Source organism: Aythya marila (assembly GCF_965140915.1).
Source record: "Aythya marila genome assembly, chromosome: 21".
Taxonomy (NCBI): Eukaryota; Metazoa; Chordata; class Aves; order Anseriformes; family Anatidae; genus Aythya; species Aythya marila.
Window position 1 is genome coordinate 4,422,519 of NC_139062.1, and position 19,118 is coordinate 4,441,636.

A 19,118-nucleotide genomic window follows, 5' to 3' on the forward strand; every position below is an offset into this window, starting at 1 on the left:
AATAAAACTGCACTGATGTGGCATAGGGGTGAGTTTTTAGATTGGGGTTAAAAGCAGGTTTCTCGGTCAGCCAAGCCATAGCAAGGCTTCTGCTCGTCTGGATTTCCTTCCCAGGTTGCCCGGCCAGGAGTTTCCCATTTTCAGGCCAAGGTGTTCCAGTGAGGCAGTCACTCCTCTACTTCCCTAGCCATCATTCCTTCTTCAAACAACACCAAGAGTTTGGGTTAAAATGATATGCTGTGGAGATTAAGCAAGAATGTAAATTTATGGCCAGGAGAGGTGCGTTCTGCTTAAAATTATGTTAGCAATAGAAAGGCACAGGTTCTATTTATTGCTGCTTTTTCTGCTTTTAATGGTTAAATTACTTTACCTTGAGCTCTTAACCCAAAATGATTAAAGGAAAGTAATGTTCTATCCCAAAGGACATTACATCAAACTGAGTTGGAGACGGTGTTTTTTGTACTGTTTTTTGTGTAGGAGCTTCCTGGTACAAGAGAGGACTTCCTTACCTTCCAGAGCTTTGATTGCTAATAATTGAATGAAAAACAAGACAAGTTGTAAATCGTAGCAGCCTGGAATCCACTGAAAGAGAACTGGTTTGGCTTTGGGGCGGGAGAGCTGCCTTGTGGGATTTGTTCACTTTAGAGCTGGTTTAATCCTGTGTGCTGTAGATTTACTGCTGTTGGGCCAAGACTAGCAAAGGGAGCCCAAAGCCATGTAGGACTGCTTAGGTTACCTCTTTGTTGTGTGTTGATGCCCATGTTGCTACCCAAAGCTGCACGCGTTTCTGCCACGTGATGCTGTACTGGTGCACAGCATATTTTGCGTTGGCTTTGCATGTCTGTCGGCTTTTGTACAGCAAGAATGTCAGCACAAGGTGCATCCAAGTAAAATGGAGCTGACCACAAGAAATAGAGTAGCAACTGTTGCTATTTGCAGTCCACAAAGTGATCCCTCCTCCACACTGTAGTTTTGGCCAGCAGCCCTGCACAGGGACTCAGCATCTGGTGGAGTGATTACATTTTGAAGGGAATTCTGCAACCGCATTTTCAGGGACTTCACTGCAGCATGTTAAGCTCATAACACTTGAAATGCCAAGAGATGTGGGTGTTAAGATTTTTAGTTCTTAGAGGAGAAGTGGAAGAAGCTCCCATCTTTCAGAACCATGGCCTTCCTGGCCTGAATATGTACGAAGGAGTCATTTGTAGTGTAGGATGGTTGTTTGGGATCAGAATGTATCCTTTGCTTGGTATCGGTGTCAGTTTTCCCTGGGACGAGTGTCACCACGAGTCTATTCTTCTTTCTTTGTAGATTTTGTTTGCGTGTGTCTTAATAAGTACATCGTTCCCAAAGGCAAATTGCTGCAATAGGTGCCGGTGGGCATGTGTAAACCAAAGGTGGTTTATCTAATTTTGATATCCTCATGAGTGTGCCTTTTTAGAATCCTTATTATGTGGATGATTTTGAAAACAGCTGATGGAAATGATAATGTATTTCCAGTACTATAGTCTTGAGAGAAAGAAACAGTAGAGATTAATTTTGGCATCAAGAGCTGTGCTTATAAATTACCCTCCTTGGAATATACAATCTAAAGGCATGTTGTATGCCATTAAAAGAACTGGAATCTATCGTGTATTAATTGCTTCCAGGCAAAGGTTATGGGAATGTTTTATTGCTGGGAAGAAAAAACCCCAAAAAGCCACCCACACACCTAACATGTATCTGGAAAAGTTTCCGTTAATCGCAGGGAATGCGTATGTATGGATCAAATATTGAAAGAAGTAAAGGGATTGAGAGAAAGAGAATTAAAAATACAGAGGTACTGCTATGAAAATTTTGTTTAGCAGCATCAATTCGTTTTAGGAATGTTTTTCCTATTTCAAATAAGGCTTACGTAAATAGTATTAGGAAACTGCGAGTCTATTGCTTCAATCTTATTACTGCTCTGCAGTGTGGGAACTCTCTGAAAACTCACACAGATTAACTTGAGGGTCAGCAAGTTCATTAATTATGTTGCCAAATGCCAAGTTAGCTAAGTGTTTAAATTTTGTTTCCTGTAGGTATTATCAACCCAAAGAATCCTAAGGAAGCGCCAAAGTCCTTCAGCTTTGACTACTCTTATTGGTCCCACACATCGGTAAGTTCTTTCAGAAGAAAACCATTTTTACTTGATTTGATTTAACTGCATTCTTTTTTTTTTTTTTTTTTTTTTTCCTGACCATGTCATCCCTGTCAGATGTTTCTGCACTGTCTCTCTTGCCCTCATTCAGATTAAGAGCTTGGGAGATGGGGAAGCTAAGCTCCTGGGAGTCTGATAGCAAGTTGTAGTTATTTGGAAGATTACTTAAAATAATCACCAACTGTGTCCTGTTGTAAATATTTAAGGATGCATGTGAACCACAGTTACTTCACTTCGACGTTGAGCAACTTTCACTCGTCTGCAAGTTCGTGCAGTTCAAGAGAAGATGTGGTCTGGGTTCCCTTGGCATATCTGGAAAAGGCAGAGTAGTGACCTATGCTTCCACTAGCTGCAAAAGCAATAATCTCTGTCATTTAACTCCTCTGCCCCACCCTCCTGCAAATTAGTACTAAGGTCTTGCTGACTTCCAGTAATTGTTCTAAAGCAGGACTGTGTTCTGCCATCTACCCTCCGCCTTTTTTTCCTCCAGAAATACAGAAAGAATGGGTCATGTTTTTTGAAGTTGTTAATTTTATTAATTTGGATGGCGCAAAGACAATCCTGTTGGCCACAGATTTGCTAAGAATGATATTTTCACGATGAAAACCTAGAAAAATTTGGATTTGTGCAGCTCTTTTCACAATTCTTCCTGTTGAGTGACCTAATTTCCAGAGCAGCTATGCAAATAGATTATGGGGTCAGTGGGAGGAATATTAAGAACATAAGTAGTACTCAAAACCAGCAGATACTCTGTGTCAAGGAAAAGAACCCGAAAAAAAACCCTTGAAACTCGCTTGAGAGTGTTAGCGCAACTAAATTTTGTCCTGGTTTCAGGAGCAACTAGTGTTAAAATGCAACATTTTGTGAAAAGGGAGAATGTTAATTTAGTAGTAATGTAGTGATGTACGCAGTGAAGTTTCAATGATATGTTATCTGTGCAGTCTGCTCTCATGTGTGCAACATAAAACTCCTGCATAGATTCTCAGTAGTGTGATAACTTTTAGGAAAGTCCATGGTAAACATTTGCAAATGATGAAAAGGACATCAGGAAAAAGAGCATATCCAGCAAATCCCACTTTGTCACTATTTTTGTATCCTGTATCATGCCTGGAGCTGTGTCTTGGACTGCCTCCAGTGACTGCATGTTGGAGTTTGACCAGGGCAGGGCCTGAGTGCCTGACTCGTGCTACATAAAAAATGGAGGATTCATTTGTTCATTTGATGAAGTTTTGTTTTGAGCAGGTTCTATGTTTGCCTTGAGATCTGGCACCTTTGTTCTCTTTGATGTCTTGTGATTATTTGTTCTTTTATTGCGTTTGCAGCAGTATTCCTTTTCATCAGGCAGTAGTGGAGGTGGTTCTTTAGCCGAAATATAACAAACTTTTCAGTCAAGCGTTTGAAGGTGATGCCTTGCTTTGTCCTTCTTCGCATTTCTGTCACTGGAGCCACCTGTCATAAAGTGTTTTTGTGCATTCTTTTTTTTTTTTTTTTTGCTTCATTTTATTACCTGGATGAAGTTCTTTAAAGTAGTTTCCCTCCCCTCCCAGTGCTATATTTCAGTTTTATTGCTAACCCTGAGTTTAACCATAGAAGAATGTTCTGATACACTGTCCTTGACTGGTTCAGCGACTAGGTAATTTAAAAATGTATATTTTCATACTTAAGGATTTTGTAATCCCCAGTACAATTAGCAAGGTTGCAAACAGAAATCTGGATTGGATTATAGGCTGGGAAATAAGAAAGCTGCAAGAATTTTTTTTAAATTATTTGCATACACCTTTAGTCTAAAAAAAAAACTAAGCAGCTTTTGCTTTTCTTCCTCTGCCCTGCTGAGCCCTTGTCAAGACCAGCCACTGGGGGATTTTGTAGCTTCTAGACCTTCTCTGTTGGTATTCTCTCTGAGCTCTACTTCTCTTTTTTTAGCTCCCTCTATTCCAAGCACCTTGAATTCTGTTTGGCAGTGATCTTGCACAAAACATGTCCAGTAGTTCCAACAATGTTCGCAAACCAGAATTGGTTTCTTTTCTTGTGGAGATTGCTTCCTCAGCAGTGATGGAGTGGTCCTGCCAGGGTTGTCAGTGTCATCCTGTTGGTACTGCCTTTGGAAAAATGTGTAAATGTGCTTTGTTTGCCTTTCCCTAAAAGATTGACTCAGAAGATTAAAACTAATTGCTTTCTGAAATGTTATTTGAGAAATGTCTGTTCTGATGCTTTTTTCGTGTTCTTACAGCCTGAAGATCCCTGTTTTGCATCACAGAGCCGTGTGTACAATGATATTGGAAAGGAGATGTTGCTGCATGCCTTTGAGGGCTACAATGTGTGCATTTTTGCCTATGGACAAACCGGAGCTGGGAAATCCTACACGATGATGGGCAAGCAGGAGGAGAGCCAAGCAGGGATAATCCCCCAGGTAGAACAGAACCCAGAAAGGGGTTTATTTTTATACCATCTTCAGATTCTTGCTGGCTGATACAGTCTTCTTGTATTGCAATAGTTCACAGAGAACCATAGCTTACTTCTGAAGTGAAAGAAATCTACTCAGAAAAAGAGTAAAGAGATGCAAGTAATTTTTACTGTTGTATTTTTTTTAAATTGTACTATATATTCTTTGTATATTTCTGCATCCAATGTCTCTGCTCTCCCCAACAAACTAGCAAATGAAGATGTCTTATTCACTAGGTTTCTTGTCTGCTTCTCTGCCTCTAGTTAGGACAGCACTTGAGCACTTTGTATTCAGCAGAAATTCCAAAGGTGATGCTGCTCATGAACTTGCCAGAAACTTTTTGTGAAAATGAGTTTCTCAAAGCTAAAAACTGAGTAATACCTTTTATTTTAGTAAGAAATGAAGTATATCAAATCTATGGGAAAGTTAGGGCTTCAAATTTAGAGCACAGCACAGTGTTGTTGCCTCCTGAGGTTGGTTTTGATACTGCCCATGAAATATAAGAAGTTGAGATACGCCCACAGAAAACTGGGACTGGCATTCAAACGATGCTGCCACTTGTTCTAAATGAAGACCTTCCTCAGTGTGGAGGTGTTGACAGTGGACTAAATTTGGGAATGGAGGAATGCACTGTCTTCCAGCGAAGTAGAAATCTGAGGTTGGCTTTCTGTTTTAATAAATATGCTGAACAGCCTGAGTCGTCATTCTGCTACAGGTTTGCTGTAGGCATTGACCCTGTGCCATGGGTATGACATAGACAATGCAGATCATTGTTTTCTGTTAATACTACAGGCATTGTATGCTCAATTATTTAGAAACTGCTCTGGTACCATTTGAGGCTGCATGTAGGTTATCTTGAAATAATGTTAGAAGAGTGTATTTGTACACTTCTGCAGAGGTGCCTTGATGTAAGACATTGTTACATGGAAGCATTCCCTTTTTTTCTTCTGCAGTAATGTATCAGTATAACAGGTGAAATTAGTTAAGTCTGTGGAAACAGCTCAGTGCTCAGATTCTTTGAGTTGTAATCTTGATGTTCCTATTTGTCTTTTTGTAACCTCTAATGGTAATTAAAGACTGTTAAAATCTGTAACATTCCTGTAGATGTAATCACGTTCCTGTTATCTACCACAGTTTCTAAGCAAAATCATTTCCTTCCACTTTCACTGTGAGAAGTTTCCTTATAAAGGAACAAAATGAGTTATCTGTTCAGGGAGAACTTGTTGACTCTGTTCTTTCTTGTCATGTGTGGAGAGGGTACAGCACAATCACATTCAAAGTGATATAGGTTGTTGACATCAAATTTCAGTGTGTTGGCAAAATTCCCTGGCTCTGTCTGCCAGTTTCTAGCGTGAAATCTTATGCTTTAACCATGTGTGGACTACTTTTAAATTGCCTGTGTTCATCATAATGATTATTTTCCATACAGAGGCTAGTAGCTAAGTTAGAAACCTCTTTTTCTGTGCTTATCCCTCCATGTGCTCCTGCTTTTTAATCTCCCTGTATGTATCCATGAGCTTGTGAGTTGTTTTTCTCCTTTATGATATTAATTTTAGTTCTTACACAAGTTATTTGTAGATGAGCACTATCAAAGTAGTAGAATGCTGACAGCAGAAGTATTCTTCATATGAAGATGCTGTTAATAAATTTTGAAACTATCTGGCTGTTGATTTAAATCTGAATCCTGAAACTTCAGCACACCAATAAATTCACACAGGGTTGTTAGTTTAAAAATAAACACACTGCTATTTTTATGAGACTAGGAGAGGATTAAGTATTTTAATATTTCCTTAATCTTACTTCCACTTTCAGTTATTACAAGCTTTAATGTTATAATGGGTTATTTTTCTAATTTTGTAGTACATTATAATAATATTAGTTAAACCTAGAACAACTGTAGTACTCTATAATTCAACCTTAATAGTTTATTTTATAGTGATAGGTGAGATGATGCCTCTTCCTAGTGAGGCTGTTTGTGGTTGAAATCTGTTCTTTTTCTTCCCCTTCCCTCCTGTGCAAAATTAATGATTTGTCATAGTAGTTACTACTTCCTGCGCAGTACTAATTTCTGTCTTGGGTTTAATCTGTTTCCAGCTATGTGAAGAACTGTTTGAGAAAATCAATGACAACAGCAATGAAGAAATGTCTTACTCTGTAGAGGTGCGTATAGTGATCAATCAATATTTGTGTGCTGGTCATCCAGCTGAGCTTAGGTGCAGCATTCTTGATACTTCATTAAGATGCTGAGTTCTTTGTTTTGAAAGCATTGTCTTTTCTCTGCTTCATATTAGATGCAAATGTACAAGCAAAATATTTCTAGGACTTTTTTCCCCACCAGAAAATGAACGTACCTTTACCTGTGACAGTAGTTGTCAAGTACATGATGGGTAAAAAAAAAAAAGATGCATTCACAGATAATTTTTTTGACCACTAGATGGAAAATTCCACGTTTCTTGTCAATTAAAATAATCATAATTTGTATCTTGACTCTCTGCGAGACTTGACTAGAAGAGCTTAGTTGCTCATTCCTACCTAGCATCTACCATTAGCAACACAAGTTTGCAGACAGACTGAAAATAGGAGCAGAACTGAAACAATGCTACAGATAAGTGTGGTTTTTTTTGGTCGTAGACTGAGCTTAAACTGGTGGAATGAATCACCTGGTGCTAAGGGAGGTCTGGGGTGTGAACAAAAGGAAAGTGCTTAGGAGGATGTTGGTATCCACAGTTGTGGCTAGATGGGTTACATTGGTCTCTACAGCAACTGCTGTTCTGTTTTCTTTGACATACCATCTTCTGGATGAGTGGTTTTAATTTCTTAGTTACAGTCCCTGAAACATGCCTTGAGATGTTTCATTTAGTATCCCAGGCTTAAGTACAGTTTCATTTTTTATTTTTTGTTAGTGTAGCAGTTCAGGGAGGTTGTCACTGGTAACCTATTTGTAACTCAGTACTCTTTTCACTCAGTACTTGGTAATATTTCTTTGTAGGTTGTTACCTGTAATAAAGATCGGTTTACAGAAAAAAATGTTTCAACTTTGTATGTGGTTAGAAATTTATTGGCACTTAATTTTCAAAAAAAAAAAATCTTTAGAGTTTATTTTAAAGCATGTTGATTTAAAATTACCATTGTTTGAATAATTGTACTGATAACTCAGGAATATAATAGGACTAGGGTACAGGTCAGAACCAAAAGTTGCTCCTACATGCAGGGAAAATATATATATATTTTTTTCCCCTAAGTTTACTTTGGGGTTTATATGAGATTACTTGTAAGGAGACTCTTTTTACCATTTGTTGTTTGCCTCTTTCTAAAGATAGTTTTGTTAGATGTGTCACGTGAAAAGTGATTATGAACTCAAATATATAATTTTTTAGCCAAACACTAATGTTTTTTTGAAATAGTTGAGGGATCTATGCATGGGCGGAGGGTCTGTAGCTTATAGTGGAGACTTGCCACATGTGACTCATGACTCTTCTTCCCTTCTCCCATTGTGTCAAGCCATAAAACAAACTGAGACACCCACCTACAGCTTTCCTGTAGTGGACTGGGGGAATTTCTGCCAGTGGCATTCTGAATGCTGCAGAGTTTCTTGTGGAGAAAGCTTTAAGAATCGCTAAATTATCCATGCAAATTCCTCTTTCCAGGTGAGTTACATGGAGATTTACTGTGAAAGAGTCCGAGACTTGTTGAACCCGAAGAACAAAGGGAATTTGCGGGTGCGAGAACATCCTCTGCTTGGACCATATGTGGAAGATCTGTCCAAGTTAGCAGTCACATCTTACACAGACATTGCAGACCTCATGGATGCTGGAAACAAAGCCAGGTGAGCGACAGTGGTACAGACTTTTATCTCCTTTGTGGGATTATATAGTCTATGGAACCACATTTAATAAACTTCTGTGATGCACTAGTGCTTTTTTAAAACCTGATGTCAGATTTGGAATAGTATTCAAATACACACTGGTCAATTCTATTAAAAGGATAAAATTGATTTGTGTGGTGTAGAAATGTTGCAAATCACTGTACAGATACATAAAGCTGTAATGGCTTGAGATGAGATATGTAAATTACTGGCTTTTAATTCTGCCTTTTGATGTCTACTGTATTACATTACTGGTATAAATAAGCATGTAAGCATAATGCTTGATTCACTGAAGTGGTCAAGACTTAAGTTGGCATTCCCGTTTTAGGTTCTGGTTCACTAGTAGTTATTGTCATACGTAAACTGTACAATCCAGTTAGCAGTCTGTGTGAGAGACTGATGTAAATTTGCGTTTTCTTATGGGTTAGTGGTGGGCAGATTAGTGACTATACAGATTGAGCAAGCTCTATTTAAATTGTGCTGAAACTGGGAGGAGCTGAGCAGCAAAAAATGTTCATGGTATTCAGTGTGGCTTGGTCTTGGATAGGGCCAAACGTCAACTGTACAGCCTCTTGGTCTCAGTACCCTGCAGCTGCACTGAGTCCTGCAGGTTGGTTTACTTGGAGAGTAGAGGCTACTGTTTCCTAAACATATTTGTATCTGTTCCTCTTTTAGGACTGTGGCAGCTACCAACATGAATGAAACTAGTAGCCGCTCTCATGCAGTGTTTACAATTGTCTTTACTCAGAAGAAACATGATGCAGAAACTGATCTTTCCACAGAGAAGGTATTTTACAAATAAGAAATAGCTTTGTTGAGTGGTTTTCACAAAGCCTCCCTGCAATGACCTATTCTTATTGGCAGTGTGAAGAGACAATAGGAATTACTTTTTCTGTTTTTTTTTTTTTTTTTTTAAAGGGTGAACTTGCTGTATGCTTTGCCAGAAACTTCTTATTTCTTACTGGATTTTGTTTGACTGTAATTCTAAAAACAACTAAATTGGGAATACATGCAGGAGGAGGATACGTAGGAAGAACTTAAACCTTAAGGACTAGGTTCTATGGGGAGGGATATGTGACTGGGGAAGATGAATTTATTTCATGTTCCCAGAACTTCCTGTGCTTTTGCTTGTCAGGGGGAAATTGGAAATTTTTGTTTTGTTAATTCTCTGTGGGAACAGGGATGGAGATGAATATGACTTAAGGAATTTTTGGAACATGCACGTTAAAAGGAGATATACACTATTTAGCATGGAACAGTTTTCTGGCTTCTTTTTAACTCAAGTATATGCTTTGCATGCAGAGGTAGCTGAAGTATGGGTATCATTCACATTTCTCAATTGATTACTTTGGAAAGATACAAAAAAAAACAGTCTGTATGTGAAAACTTGGTTTGACTAGTTTTAAGCACAGTATGATTTTTAGACGGAGTTTTTTTCATGCTATAGAATTCTTCAAAGTTCTGTTCTTACTGTAGTTCACTAAGAACTAATTCTTGTTGTTAATGTTTTCTGTCATCAGGTCAGCAAGATTAGCCTTGTGGATCTAGCTGGGAGTGAGCGAGCTGACTCAACTGGTGCCAAAGGAACCCGATTAAAGGTATCAGGCTGCTGATCTACAAGTGAAGAAAGGGGAGTGGGTGTACAAACAGCACAAGGAAAAGAAAGAATTGCAACTATTTTTTCTATACTCATAATATCAAAAGCAAAGACTTCTTTTTCCTCTAATGGAGGATATAACATTTGTTTCTTTTAGTCTGCTGAGATTCATGGTTGAAAATTATGAATTACTGTATAATACTGGATTATGTTTTCCCAGGAAGGAGCAAATATAAACAAGTCTCTCACAACTCTGGGCAAAGTTATTTCAGCATTGGCAGAGGTGGTAAGTACAGCATTTACTTACCTGCAACAACCTTTCTATAACCTGTAAAACTGAAACAGTGAATACTGTACAGTACAGCTGAACCATTCACTGTTCTTGGCTCAGTGGAGTTAGTTGTGTGTATTTTGACAGATGAATTGTATCCTAAGAATCTTACGTAACCTACTAGAAACTTTATTTGTAGGTAGCTTGAAGTATCTGTTTATTTAGTTGTGAGGAAGCCTTGCAAAAAGTCTACATTTATATGTAAAGGGCATGTTCACATAGCAAGCTTTTAGTTCTGCAGAGCTGTAATAGTATTACTTATTAGAAAGAATAATTTTAGGAAACAAAGTGCAGACTTCTTGTTAAAATACTAAAATGTCAAATGTTAGAAATACCAGTGTAATAACCTGGTTATCACTTTTTTTTTTTTTTTGCAATGGCCAGACTTAATATTTTGAGTGGAGGAAGCATATAGTGATCCAAACATTATCTTCTAGATTTAGAAAAATACTCTCAATTATTATTTAAAAGTTCAGTAAATTAATAGTGCTTTTCAAAGTGAGTTGTGAACAGCTTGGGGCAGGTTGAATGTATTTAAGTGCTTTTTAGTTGTTTTTTTTTTTTTTTTTTTTTTTTTTTTTTTTATGAAAACCATTCTAATTCATGGGGTTCTCAAAAGAATATGCTATCCAAGCTAACATGGAAATTTATGCATAAAGGTATATTAAAAAGCTTATCTTGTATTTTACTCCCCTTCCTTTAATGCTTTCAACTTAGGATAACTGCACCAGCAAGGTAGGATGGTCTGAGTAGTAGTAAATGTTGTCTTTTTCTGACAAGCTGTGAGATTTTATTCTGTTGAGTTTGAAATCAAAGAGCAGGGATCTTTCATGATAGGTCTTTGGGAAGTTCCTGTAATTACAGGAAGTAAGTACAGTTACGAAATCTGAGAATTGTCAATACTAAAACTCAAAAAATATACTAATGCTGGAGATAAATTCATGAAAAAATCACATCTGAGGATATTTTGGAGATGCTCTTTTATTACATCCCTGCTCCTGATTTGGTCAATGAATTTTGCTCTAGGAAGCAAAATTAGGATTATTTGTTCTAGGAAGAAATACTTTCTTTGCTGTCATGCTTCTGCTCTCCATGCGTTTTCTTTACCTCACATGGTAGGCTGCAGGCAATAGCTTCTTCTCGTTTTCTAAATAGACTTGGCAAAATTTGCAGACACGACCTGGTGCTTACCTGTCCTTCATAATTTCACTTGTCCATTGTAAGGTTACTCACCTTTGGCAAGGGTCAATAGAATTGTTGCAAGACTAATACTCCATTTTTATGTACTTCTTGACTGTTGAGAGTAGTCTTGCACAATTTATAACTAGGCCTTTTATTGCAAAGGCATATCCTTTGTTAAATGTTATGTTGAATTAAAGTTTTGGCATCTTTTGAAGTGAGATGTCTGCCTTTTAAACTATTTCAATAAGTAAATGGATGACCCAAGATTCACATTCTCGTATAGAGTTTCAGGAAGTTAATGCTGTTTCTCTTAGACCAAATAAGGAAGCTAGGGAAAGTCTTCGCAATTAAATTTGGAGGGAATTCTGCCAAAGGTGCTGACAAGGTCTTCTTTCTTTGTCTGAAAGCTTTACATTACTGATTTGTGGACAAAGTACTTAAATGCTTGGGCACCTGTCTTGTGACCTTGTGATTTGTAAAAAGGTTTTAGGTTTTAAAACAAGTATGTGCCCTTTTTTCTGCTTCTAGTTATGGTTACTAAGCCTCTTCATCTTTTTTGTCAAGTTTCCTAATAACTGCTTACAGAAATGCAAGAAGATGGGCTAGTTGTCCTCTCATATGTGTACCTGTACCTCTGTAGCTGTGGAATTTCCTGTAATGGCCTTTAGACTACTCAAAGTCATAATGTGCCTAGTAAAGGAAGAGTGAATTTTTCCCTGAAAGTCAGATTTACTGTGTAAATTTTCTTGTAATGGTATTAGAACACATTATTTAAATGCCATAAAGATCCTCTTTGTCAACAGGAATGCCTTTCTGAAGGCAGTGCTACAAAGGTATTATGTGGACTGCTTACCTGTGTAGATGTCTGAATATGTTCCAAATTACCTCATATCAATCTCTGTAATCATTTTTCAATTAAGGATAGGTGACCGCCCTGTTTTAGACAGTAAATATGTATGCTTTCATAGTTCTTTTAATACTAATCCCATGCTGATGTTTTACAAGTTCATTTTCCATTCAGTGTTGATTTTTTTTTAAGTGTGTTTTTTTTTCCTTTGCAGAGTAAAAAGAAGAAGAAGACAGACTTCATACCATACAGAGATTCTGTACTAACATGGCTTCTTCGAGAAAATCTAGGTATGGCTGATTTTACCTATGCCAGTTTAGAAAGAAATTCCCACTACATTTTCTGAATGTTTTTAATCACTTAACGTAAATTTGTATTCAGTATGGGTTTAAATATTTTAAGTAGTCAAATCTGAGCCTTATGTTTCACCCTTTGGTAAAGTTGCAGCTCTGTTACTGTTCTATGATTTTTGTTTTCCTTAGTTATGCACAATGTAGTTGAATTTTGTACTTTATAGAAAATAGTGGTATTTAGTAGGTAATAGTATCTAGATTGTGTAGTCATCTAAAACTTGACCTGTGCATTATAGGTGGTAACTCCCGAACTGCTATGGTTGCTGCTTTGAGTCCAGCGGATATCAACTATGATGAAACTTTGAGCACTTTAAGGTATAGTCTTTTCATCTGAGATGGATAGGGGTAGACACTAGCTCTACTGGGCACAGGCTGTCCTTCAAATCTTCACACTTTGAGAAATTTACAGGGAAGAAAAACTATAATGGCAAAAACTCAGTTATCCTGAAAGAGGAAAACTGATTTTTAGTATGTGAGTAAGGAGCTAGGATCTTACTGGCTACTTTTAATTTGAAAAATCAAACTCATCTTCTCATGTTTGTATGTTGTTTTTCTGTGTGTTTGCTAGAATTAAGCATTTTAGTTGAGCTGAGGCTCTTAAATACCAAATAAATGGAAGAAAAAAATCTATTATACAAGTGATGCACCTTGCTAATGCATCTTGATTAGATCTTGAAGAGGTCTTGTCCTTTTTGGAGCAGTACCCTATGTTAAGTATGAATTAATCTGACATACAGCTACTAACTAAATGTCTCCTCTGTTGCTGCATTCCTGTGTTGCATATGGGCAAGTATACGTTTGTTATAAGTTGTTTTTGACTGGTTCCAGGTATGCTGATCGTGCAAAACAGATTAAATGTAATGCTGTTATCAATGAAGATCCCAATGCCAAGCTGGTGCGTGAGCTGAAGGAGGAGGTGACAAGGCTTAAGGATCTCCTGCGAGCCCAGGGGCTGGGAGATATTATTGACAGTAAGTGGATTAAACAGACCTTGCCATCTTGGGGTTGGTCTCCTCTAAGGAGAAAGGAGAGCTGGGCCTGTGAGAGAAAGGAGTTTAAAAGATGGAAGTTGATGTAGGTGCTGACTTCAGGTTTTGCACATAGTTTTAGGAACGGTAGCTTCTTAGATCTTTAAACAACCCATCCTAGTATTGTCTGTAGAGTTGATAGGATACCTTCAGACTCCCATGGAAAAACATTGAGATGGATTAACCTATTGTTGCTGTGGAGGGGATTTTTCTGTAATAGAACTTCCACATTCAAGAGTTGCCTTGGTGAGTTACGAAGCGCATTTTGTCTGGCTGATGGTAAGAGGATAGTTGTGATACAGAAACTAATTTCATACTGAGAAAGCATACACTTTGCTATTTCTTGAAGGGTAAAGGTCAGTAGTTGATACCTGGCTTCACTACAGTGCTTTTTCAGAATGGAAAAGGATGCCTAATTCCTGTTATACAGTGCCCTTAGTAAAAAAAAAAAGAATTTGTCATCTCAAAATTAGCTATGAAACAGCTGCATGTGAATAAAATAATGCATTATTTTGGGACAAGAGTTTGTTAGGTTAGCCGAGCTGTATTGTACTGATTTGCTTTGCCAACAACCTCTTAAAGTACTAAAACAAACTTGTTCCTGAATTATTTCCTGGCACTCAATCCAAATAAGGCAAACAAACTACAATTTTAATTGCTACATTCTTTTACAATATGAACAGTGTTTTAATTCCTAGTGAAGGAGGTGCCCATAAAAATACACAGTGTATTCTGGTGGATTTGAATTAGCTATGATTTGCTGCTTAAGAAGGAAAAAAAAAAGGAAACATTCACCAGTCCTTGGTTTGTTAAGAGTTTAACTGCCTGTGAAGCAGAAGTCCTGACTTAAAGATGTGTAATATGTACGTTACCTGTCTATTTTCAAGAGGTGGGGGCCAGAAGAAAATGAAATGCAGGTGTTTTCATGATTGGTGTAGTCCATGTTTTTTGGTTCTAAATCAAAACTGGAAAAGTTACTGAAAATTGTGTATTGTCTCTTTAAAGTTAAAGTAGTATTTTCTTCCCTTCCTATGTCACTGGTGAATCTTCAACTATGATCCTTCTTGTATTTTCCCTGCTGCTTCCCTTCAGTTGATCCAATGGGAGATGAATACTCTGGAAGTGGAGGCAAATGTGTGTATTGTGTGGTTCTCTTCTTAACCTGCTTCCTCTGGGTCAGCTTTTAACTGAGCTTTGCATGCCAGCATTTCTCACAGGGAAATCCCAGACAGAACACTCGCTGTGGATATGTAATACAGTTTCTTAGAAATCAGCTTAACCAGCTTAGTTAAAGTTGACAGTCTAAAAAAAAAAAAAAAAGTTTGGAATGCAGCATATGTTCCTAGCTTGCTTTCTGCAGAATACAGCAGGGAGAATGGTGATTATCTAGCCAGTTTTCGTCACAGCTAATATTTTACATTTGAGCTAGAAATAGTTTTCTCAAATGTCTTTCAAGTTACTCAGCTGAAACCTCCCTTACTCACCTAGTTTCCTGACCTTTTAACTTTTCCACTTTGAAGCATTTATATTTAAATGTGTTGATTAACTGAAGTTGAAATGGTATCAGTTCCTCCTGGAGACTGAGATTTATTTTCTTTATATATAGTCTATTTAAACAAAGAAGTTCCACATCTCGTAATGATGAAGGTCCCTTATTTGAGCTGAAATACCTGGTTGATGATGGTTATCGTAATAGAGACAGAAATACTCAGTAAATACCATTTTGGTTTTGTTCTTCTGTTTGTGTTTATGGAAGGGAAATATGCGTAGTCCATTGCAAAAGAAACATCTGTTAAGTATTTTATATAAACTTTGGGTTGGCAGATAGTTTTAAACTCTTTCAGCCAGTCTTTACTCTCACTCGGAAACAATATCAGCTAGAAGAGATCTGTCTGAAATTTCCTAAAATCAAAGCTACTGGTGGTGTAAAGACTCATCCTGGCCTTGTCTGATTTTCTGATGCTGCTTCCAGCGTGTGCATATGTCATTGATTAAAGCTGCAGCCTCCGGGAGAAGCGTGCATGGTGTTGAGGGTTTTGGTTCTCAGCGGTCACAGCAAGTGTGAAAGCTATTGCAAGAGCCACTTCTTTATCTCCAGGAGTGCATGTGTCTACTGGCCTTTTGAGACTTCATCCCCCTGCTCTGCCATGTCTGCTTTTCTCATCCCGATGGCGTTCCCTCTCCTTAACCTACCTTTCTTTTGTTAACCTTCCACCCCTGCTTCCTTTATCTGCAGATGGTGGTTTTCAAACTGACTTGATGGCAATCATTAGTTTCATGAGGCTGAAATGGAAACTTGAATGTGGAGTGAGCTGGGGTGTTAGGCTTCCCCATGGCACTGTTCAGGATAGGAGCAGAGGAGATGTGGAAGGATGCTGACATTTTTTGCAATGTCTGTGTGAGCACCTCTCATTTTTCTAAGTGCAAAGCACTTGTTCGGAACTTGAGGTCTGATTTGACCTGCTTCTTTCTGGAGAGTAATTACTTGAAAGGATTTGTTTGAGTTAAAAAATTAAAGCTATCAAAATTATTTAAGCTGTGAGCTACCTAGTAGTCTGATATTTCCATGTTAGAAGTTACTTTTTGTGATTATTCTGAGAATATGGTTTACTGACGTATCTGAGAAGCTAAGTTACATCAAAATAACTTGCCTCTGGATGTTTGTTGGTAAATCATTCACGTGCCTCGTCTTTGTTTTCTGCCTTTAAAAGGGGCAGCTTTCAGGTCGCTGTTTTTTCAGACTACACAAGCTGCCTTATTAGCATTTTTTTATTAAGTCCTTTGTGTAAATGAAGACCAAAAACCTCTAAACCACCTTCTGAAGTATAGGAGCTGTAACAGATACTTCACCAATCACATATCCTAGATCTCCATTTATGAGATGAGAAGGGTCGAGAGGAAGCACAACCACGTTACTGTGAACTTGTTCTTCTCTCCCTGGCATGGGCTGACAGATGGCTTAGGTACTCACTCTGCTGGGAGAATTTAGCGAGGGGTTAGCTTTTTGTCCTTGTGGTCATGGTGCTTCAGCAGCAGAACTGCTTCTATGATAAAGATTTACTTGATCATCCCTTTAGATTAAAGAAGTCAGGAAGAGAAAGTTTTTGCTGAATTTAAGGGGTATATTCAGCCTTCAGCCCAGAATGTTGCTGTTCTCATTAGTAGGTGCTCCTGGTCTGAGCTTCATGGTGCTCAGCAGCTTAGTGTTCATTTAGGAATAGGACAGTTCATTTTAGATGAGTGTAATTTATTTAAGGATTTTTTGATCGGAATGATCCTTACTAATAATCCCCAGGGTCTGATTTGGGTTATCTTTGCCACGGATACTAATATTCAAGGACTTGTTTCAGAACTGCCATCTAAAAATTACAGAAATTGTTTTGTTGCTGCTTAAATGCTTTCCTCTTATACTGGTATTTCCTTCCTATCTTCCTCTTTCCCATTCCTTCCCTCCTCCTATTTTCCTTTTCCCTGTCTCTCTGCTTTCCCTCTGTCTGTGTGTCTTTCTCTCAGATCTGAAAGATTTTCAGAACAATAAACATAGATACTTGCTAGCCTCCGAGAATCAACGTCCTGGCAATTTTTCCACAGCCTCCATGGGGTCCCTCACTGCATCTCCATCCTCCTGCTCTCTCAGTAGTCAGGTGGGCTTAACATCTGTGTCCAGTATACAGGAAAGAATCATGTCAACACCTGGAGGAGAAGAGGCAATTGAACGGTTGAAGGTAGGTATTGCTGGAGATTAAGCAGGCTGATTTGGTCTTTTCCAAGGGTAAATAGTGGCAAAGCTGGGAAAACTTGCCTTCAGCAAAGATACGTCCAGTACACTGCTGTTTTCTGAAGCCTCCTTGTATCCCCTTGAAAGTGGGTTTAACTGAGGTGTGCTAGAGATTGGGTTCATGCAGAGCCTTTCCTGGTAGGATTGTATGGGTTTGATTGTAGCCTGGAGCTACAATGAAACTATAAATGACCATCTTGATTTTTGTTTGTAGGTTTTCTGATACAGTGGCAGTTACAGGGAATTTAATCTTAAGTAAAGACTTCAAGAGGCCTGGTCAACACTGGTGTGGACTAGGTCTGACTAGCAAATGCAGTCAGCTTTCAGAAAGCCAAATTACCCCAAAGTTGAGAAAAAGGAGGCAGAATAATCCTGCCACTGTTGTATTCACCCAGCCCCCACAGATTAAAATGTGAAGCACACAGAATAGCATGCTTCATCCAGACAATAGCAGCCTTGTCCCAATTCTGCATAGAATTGAACCGCATCAAAAGTGCATTACAGTGAAGTATTTCTTTATTTTACCAAAGCCCCCAATCTCCATGGGTGGATGAGTGGGGAAGGCTGGCTGTATTGAGTCTGTGCTTCGTTCTCATGTCTTGTCCATGAGACAGTGCCACAGGGATTGCAATGGGCTGGAACACACACTGCATTTCCCTTTCCTATTAGAAACTTGCTGTTACCATGGAAATAATGGTGTGGTCTCTGCAGTTCCCTGGCGTCCAGTTACTGAATGATGTCTGTAAATTAGATTTTAAAGAAAAAAGCAATTTTTAGGTGGTTCAAATTAAAGTCTGATTGAGTTTAAATGTGAAGTCTTTTCTTCTCGGCTTGCCTTTGAGGATATTAACTCGAAAAAAAATTAAGGAAGACAACTTATTGATTTGAAGCACTGGGTACTTTTTGTACCCAAAATTAAATTGACATCTAGCACTGATAAAACCTTTAATTATTTTGTATATTATGGAAGGAACTTTGTTGAGAAAACTGTAAAACAGCTTGTGGGATTTTTACACAGGAATCTGAGAAGATCATTGCAGAGCTGAATGAAACATGGGAAGAGAAGCTGAGGAAAACAGAGGCCATTAGGATGGAAAGGTCAGGAATTAGAAATGCTGTACATGTGGGTGGTTTCTGCTAAAAAGAAGTGTGGAAAATGGAGAATGTCACTGTTCAAAAGCAATGGAGCAGCGGAATAGGGCTTAGTGATAAATCTGCTGGCCTTTGTATTATGTGTAACAGTAGGGGCAATGCTGAGAGAAGGCCACATCCTTTCTGATGTTTCCTAACATTAATGTTTAGAGTTGTAACGTGGATAACATCCAGAGCTGCTGCTATGGCTTCTGTTGTAAAGCAGCATGCAGTTCTGGTCTCTTTCTTTCCCCTTCCACTTCTCTCTTACATTCCAAAAATTCTGGCTCTTAGGTTAAGCAGATAAGATTAAGGTTTTTGTACCAGAGTATCTAAATTTGTGATACAACTCCACCTTTCCAGCTGTGGTTTGACTTGAGTCTT

The 19,118-nt window shown here is 38.2% G+C and overlaps 1 protein-coding gene across 7 annotated transcripts in view; it reads left to right on the forward strand.

The window, feature by feature from the left end:
- KIF1B (kinesin family member 1B) overlaps nucleotides 1–19,118 on the forward strand; it is a 95,578-nt gene that overhangs the window by 21,217 nt on the left and 55,243 nt on the right. For 4 of the 7 annotated variants that reach the window (XM_082777100.1, XM_082777094.1, XM_082777095.1 and 1 more), the window contains exons 3-15: nucleotides 2,061–2,137; nucleotides 4,410–4,589; nucleotides 6,717–6,782; nucleotides 8,270–8,448; nucleotides 9,163–9,274; nucleotides 10,008–10,085; nucleotides 10,305–10,370; nucleotides 12,659–12,734; nucleotides 13,034–13,112; nucleotides 13,626–13,768; nucleotides 14,918–14,959; nucleotides 17,339–17,550; nucleotides 18,622–18,701. In XM_082777100.1, coding sequence (XP_082633226.1) covers nucleotides 2,061–2,137; nucleotides 4,410–4,589; nucleotides 6,717–6,782; nucleotides 8,270–8,448; nucleotides 9,163–9,274; nucleotides 10,008–10,085; nucleotides 10,305–10,370; nucleotides 12,659–12,734; nucleotides 13,034–13,112; nucleotides 13,626–13,768; nucleotides 14,918–14,959; nucleotides 17,339–17,550; nucleotides 18,622–18,701 — 1,390 coding nt within the window. The remainder of the gene's footprint in view (nucleotides 1–2,060; nucleotides 2,138–4,409; nucleotides 4,590–6,716; nucleotides 6,783–8,269; nucleotides 8,449–9,162; nucleotides 9,275–10,007; nucleotides 10,086–10,304; nucleotides 10,371–12,658; nucleotides 12,735–13,033; nucleotides 13,113–13,625; nucleotides 13,769–14,917; nucleotides 14,960–17,338; nucleotides 17,551–18,621; nucleotides 18,702–19,118) is intronic. The other 3 variants (XM_082777098.1, XM_082777099.1, XM_082777097.1) reach the window with 2 other exon arrangements.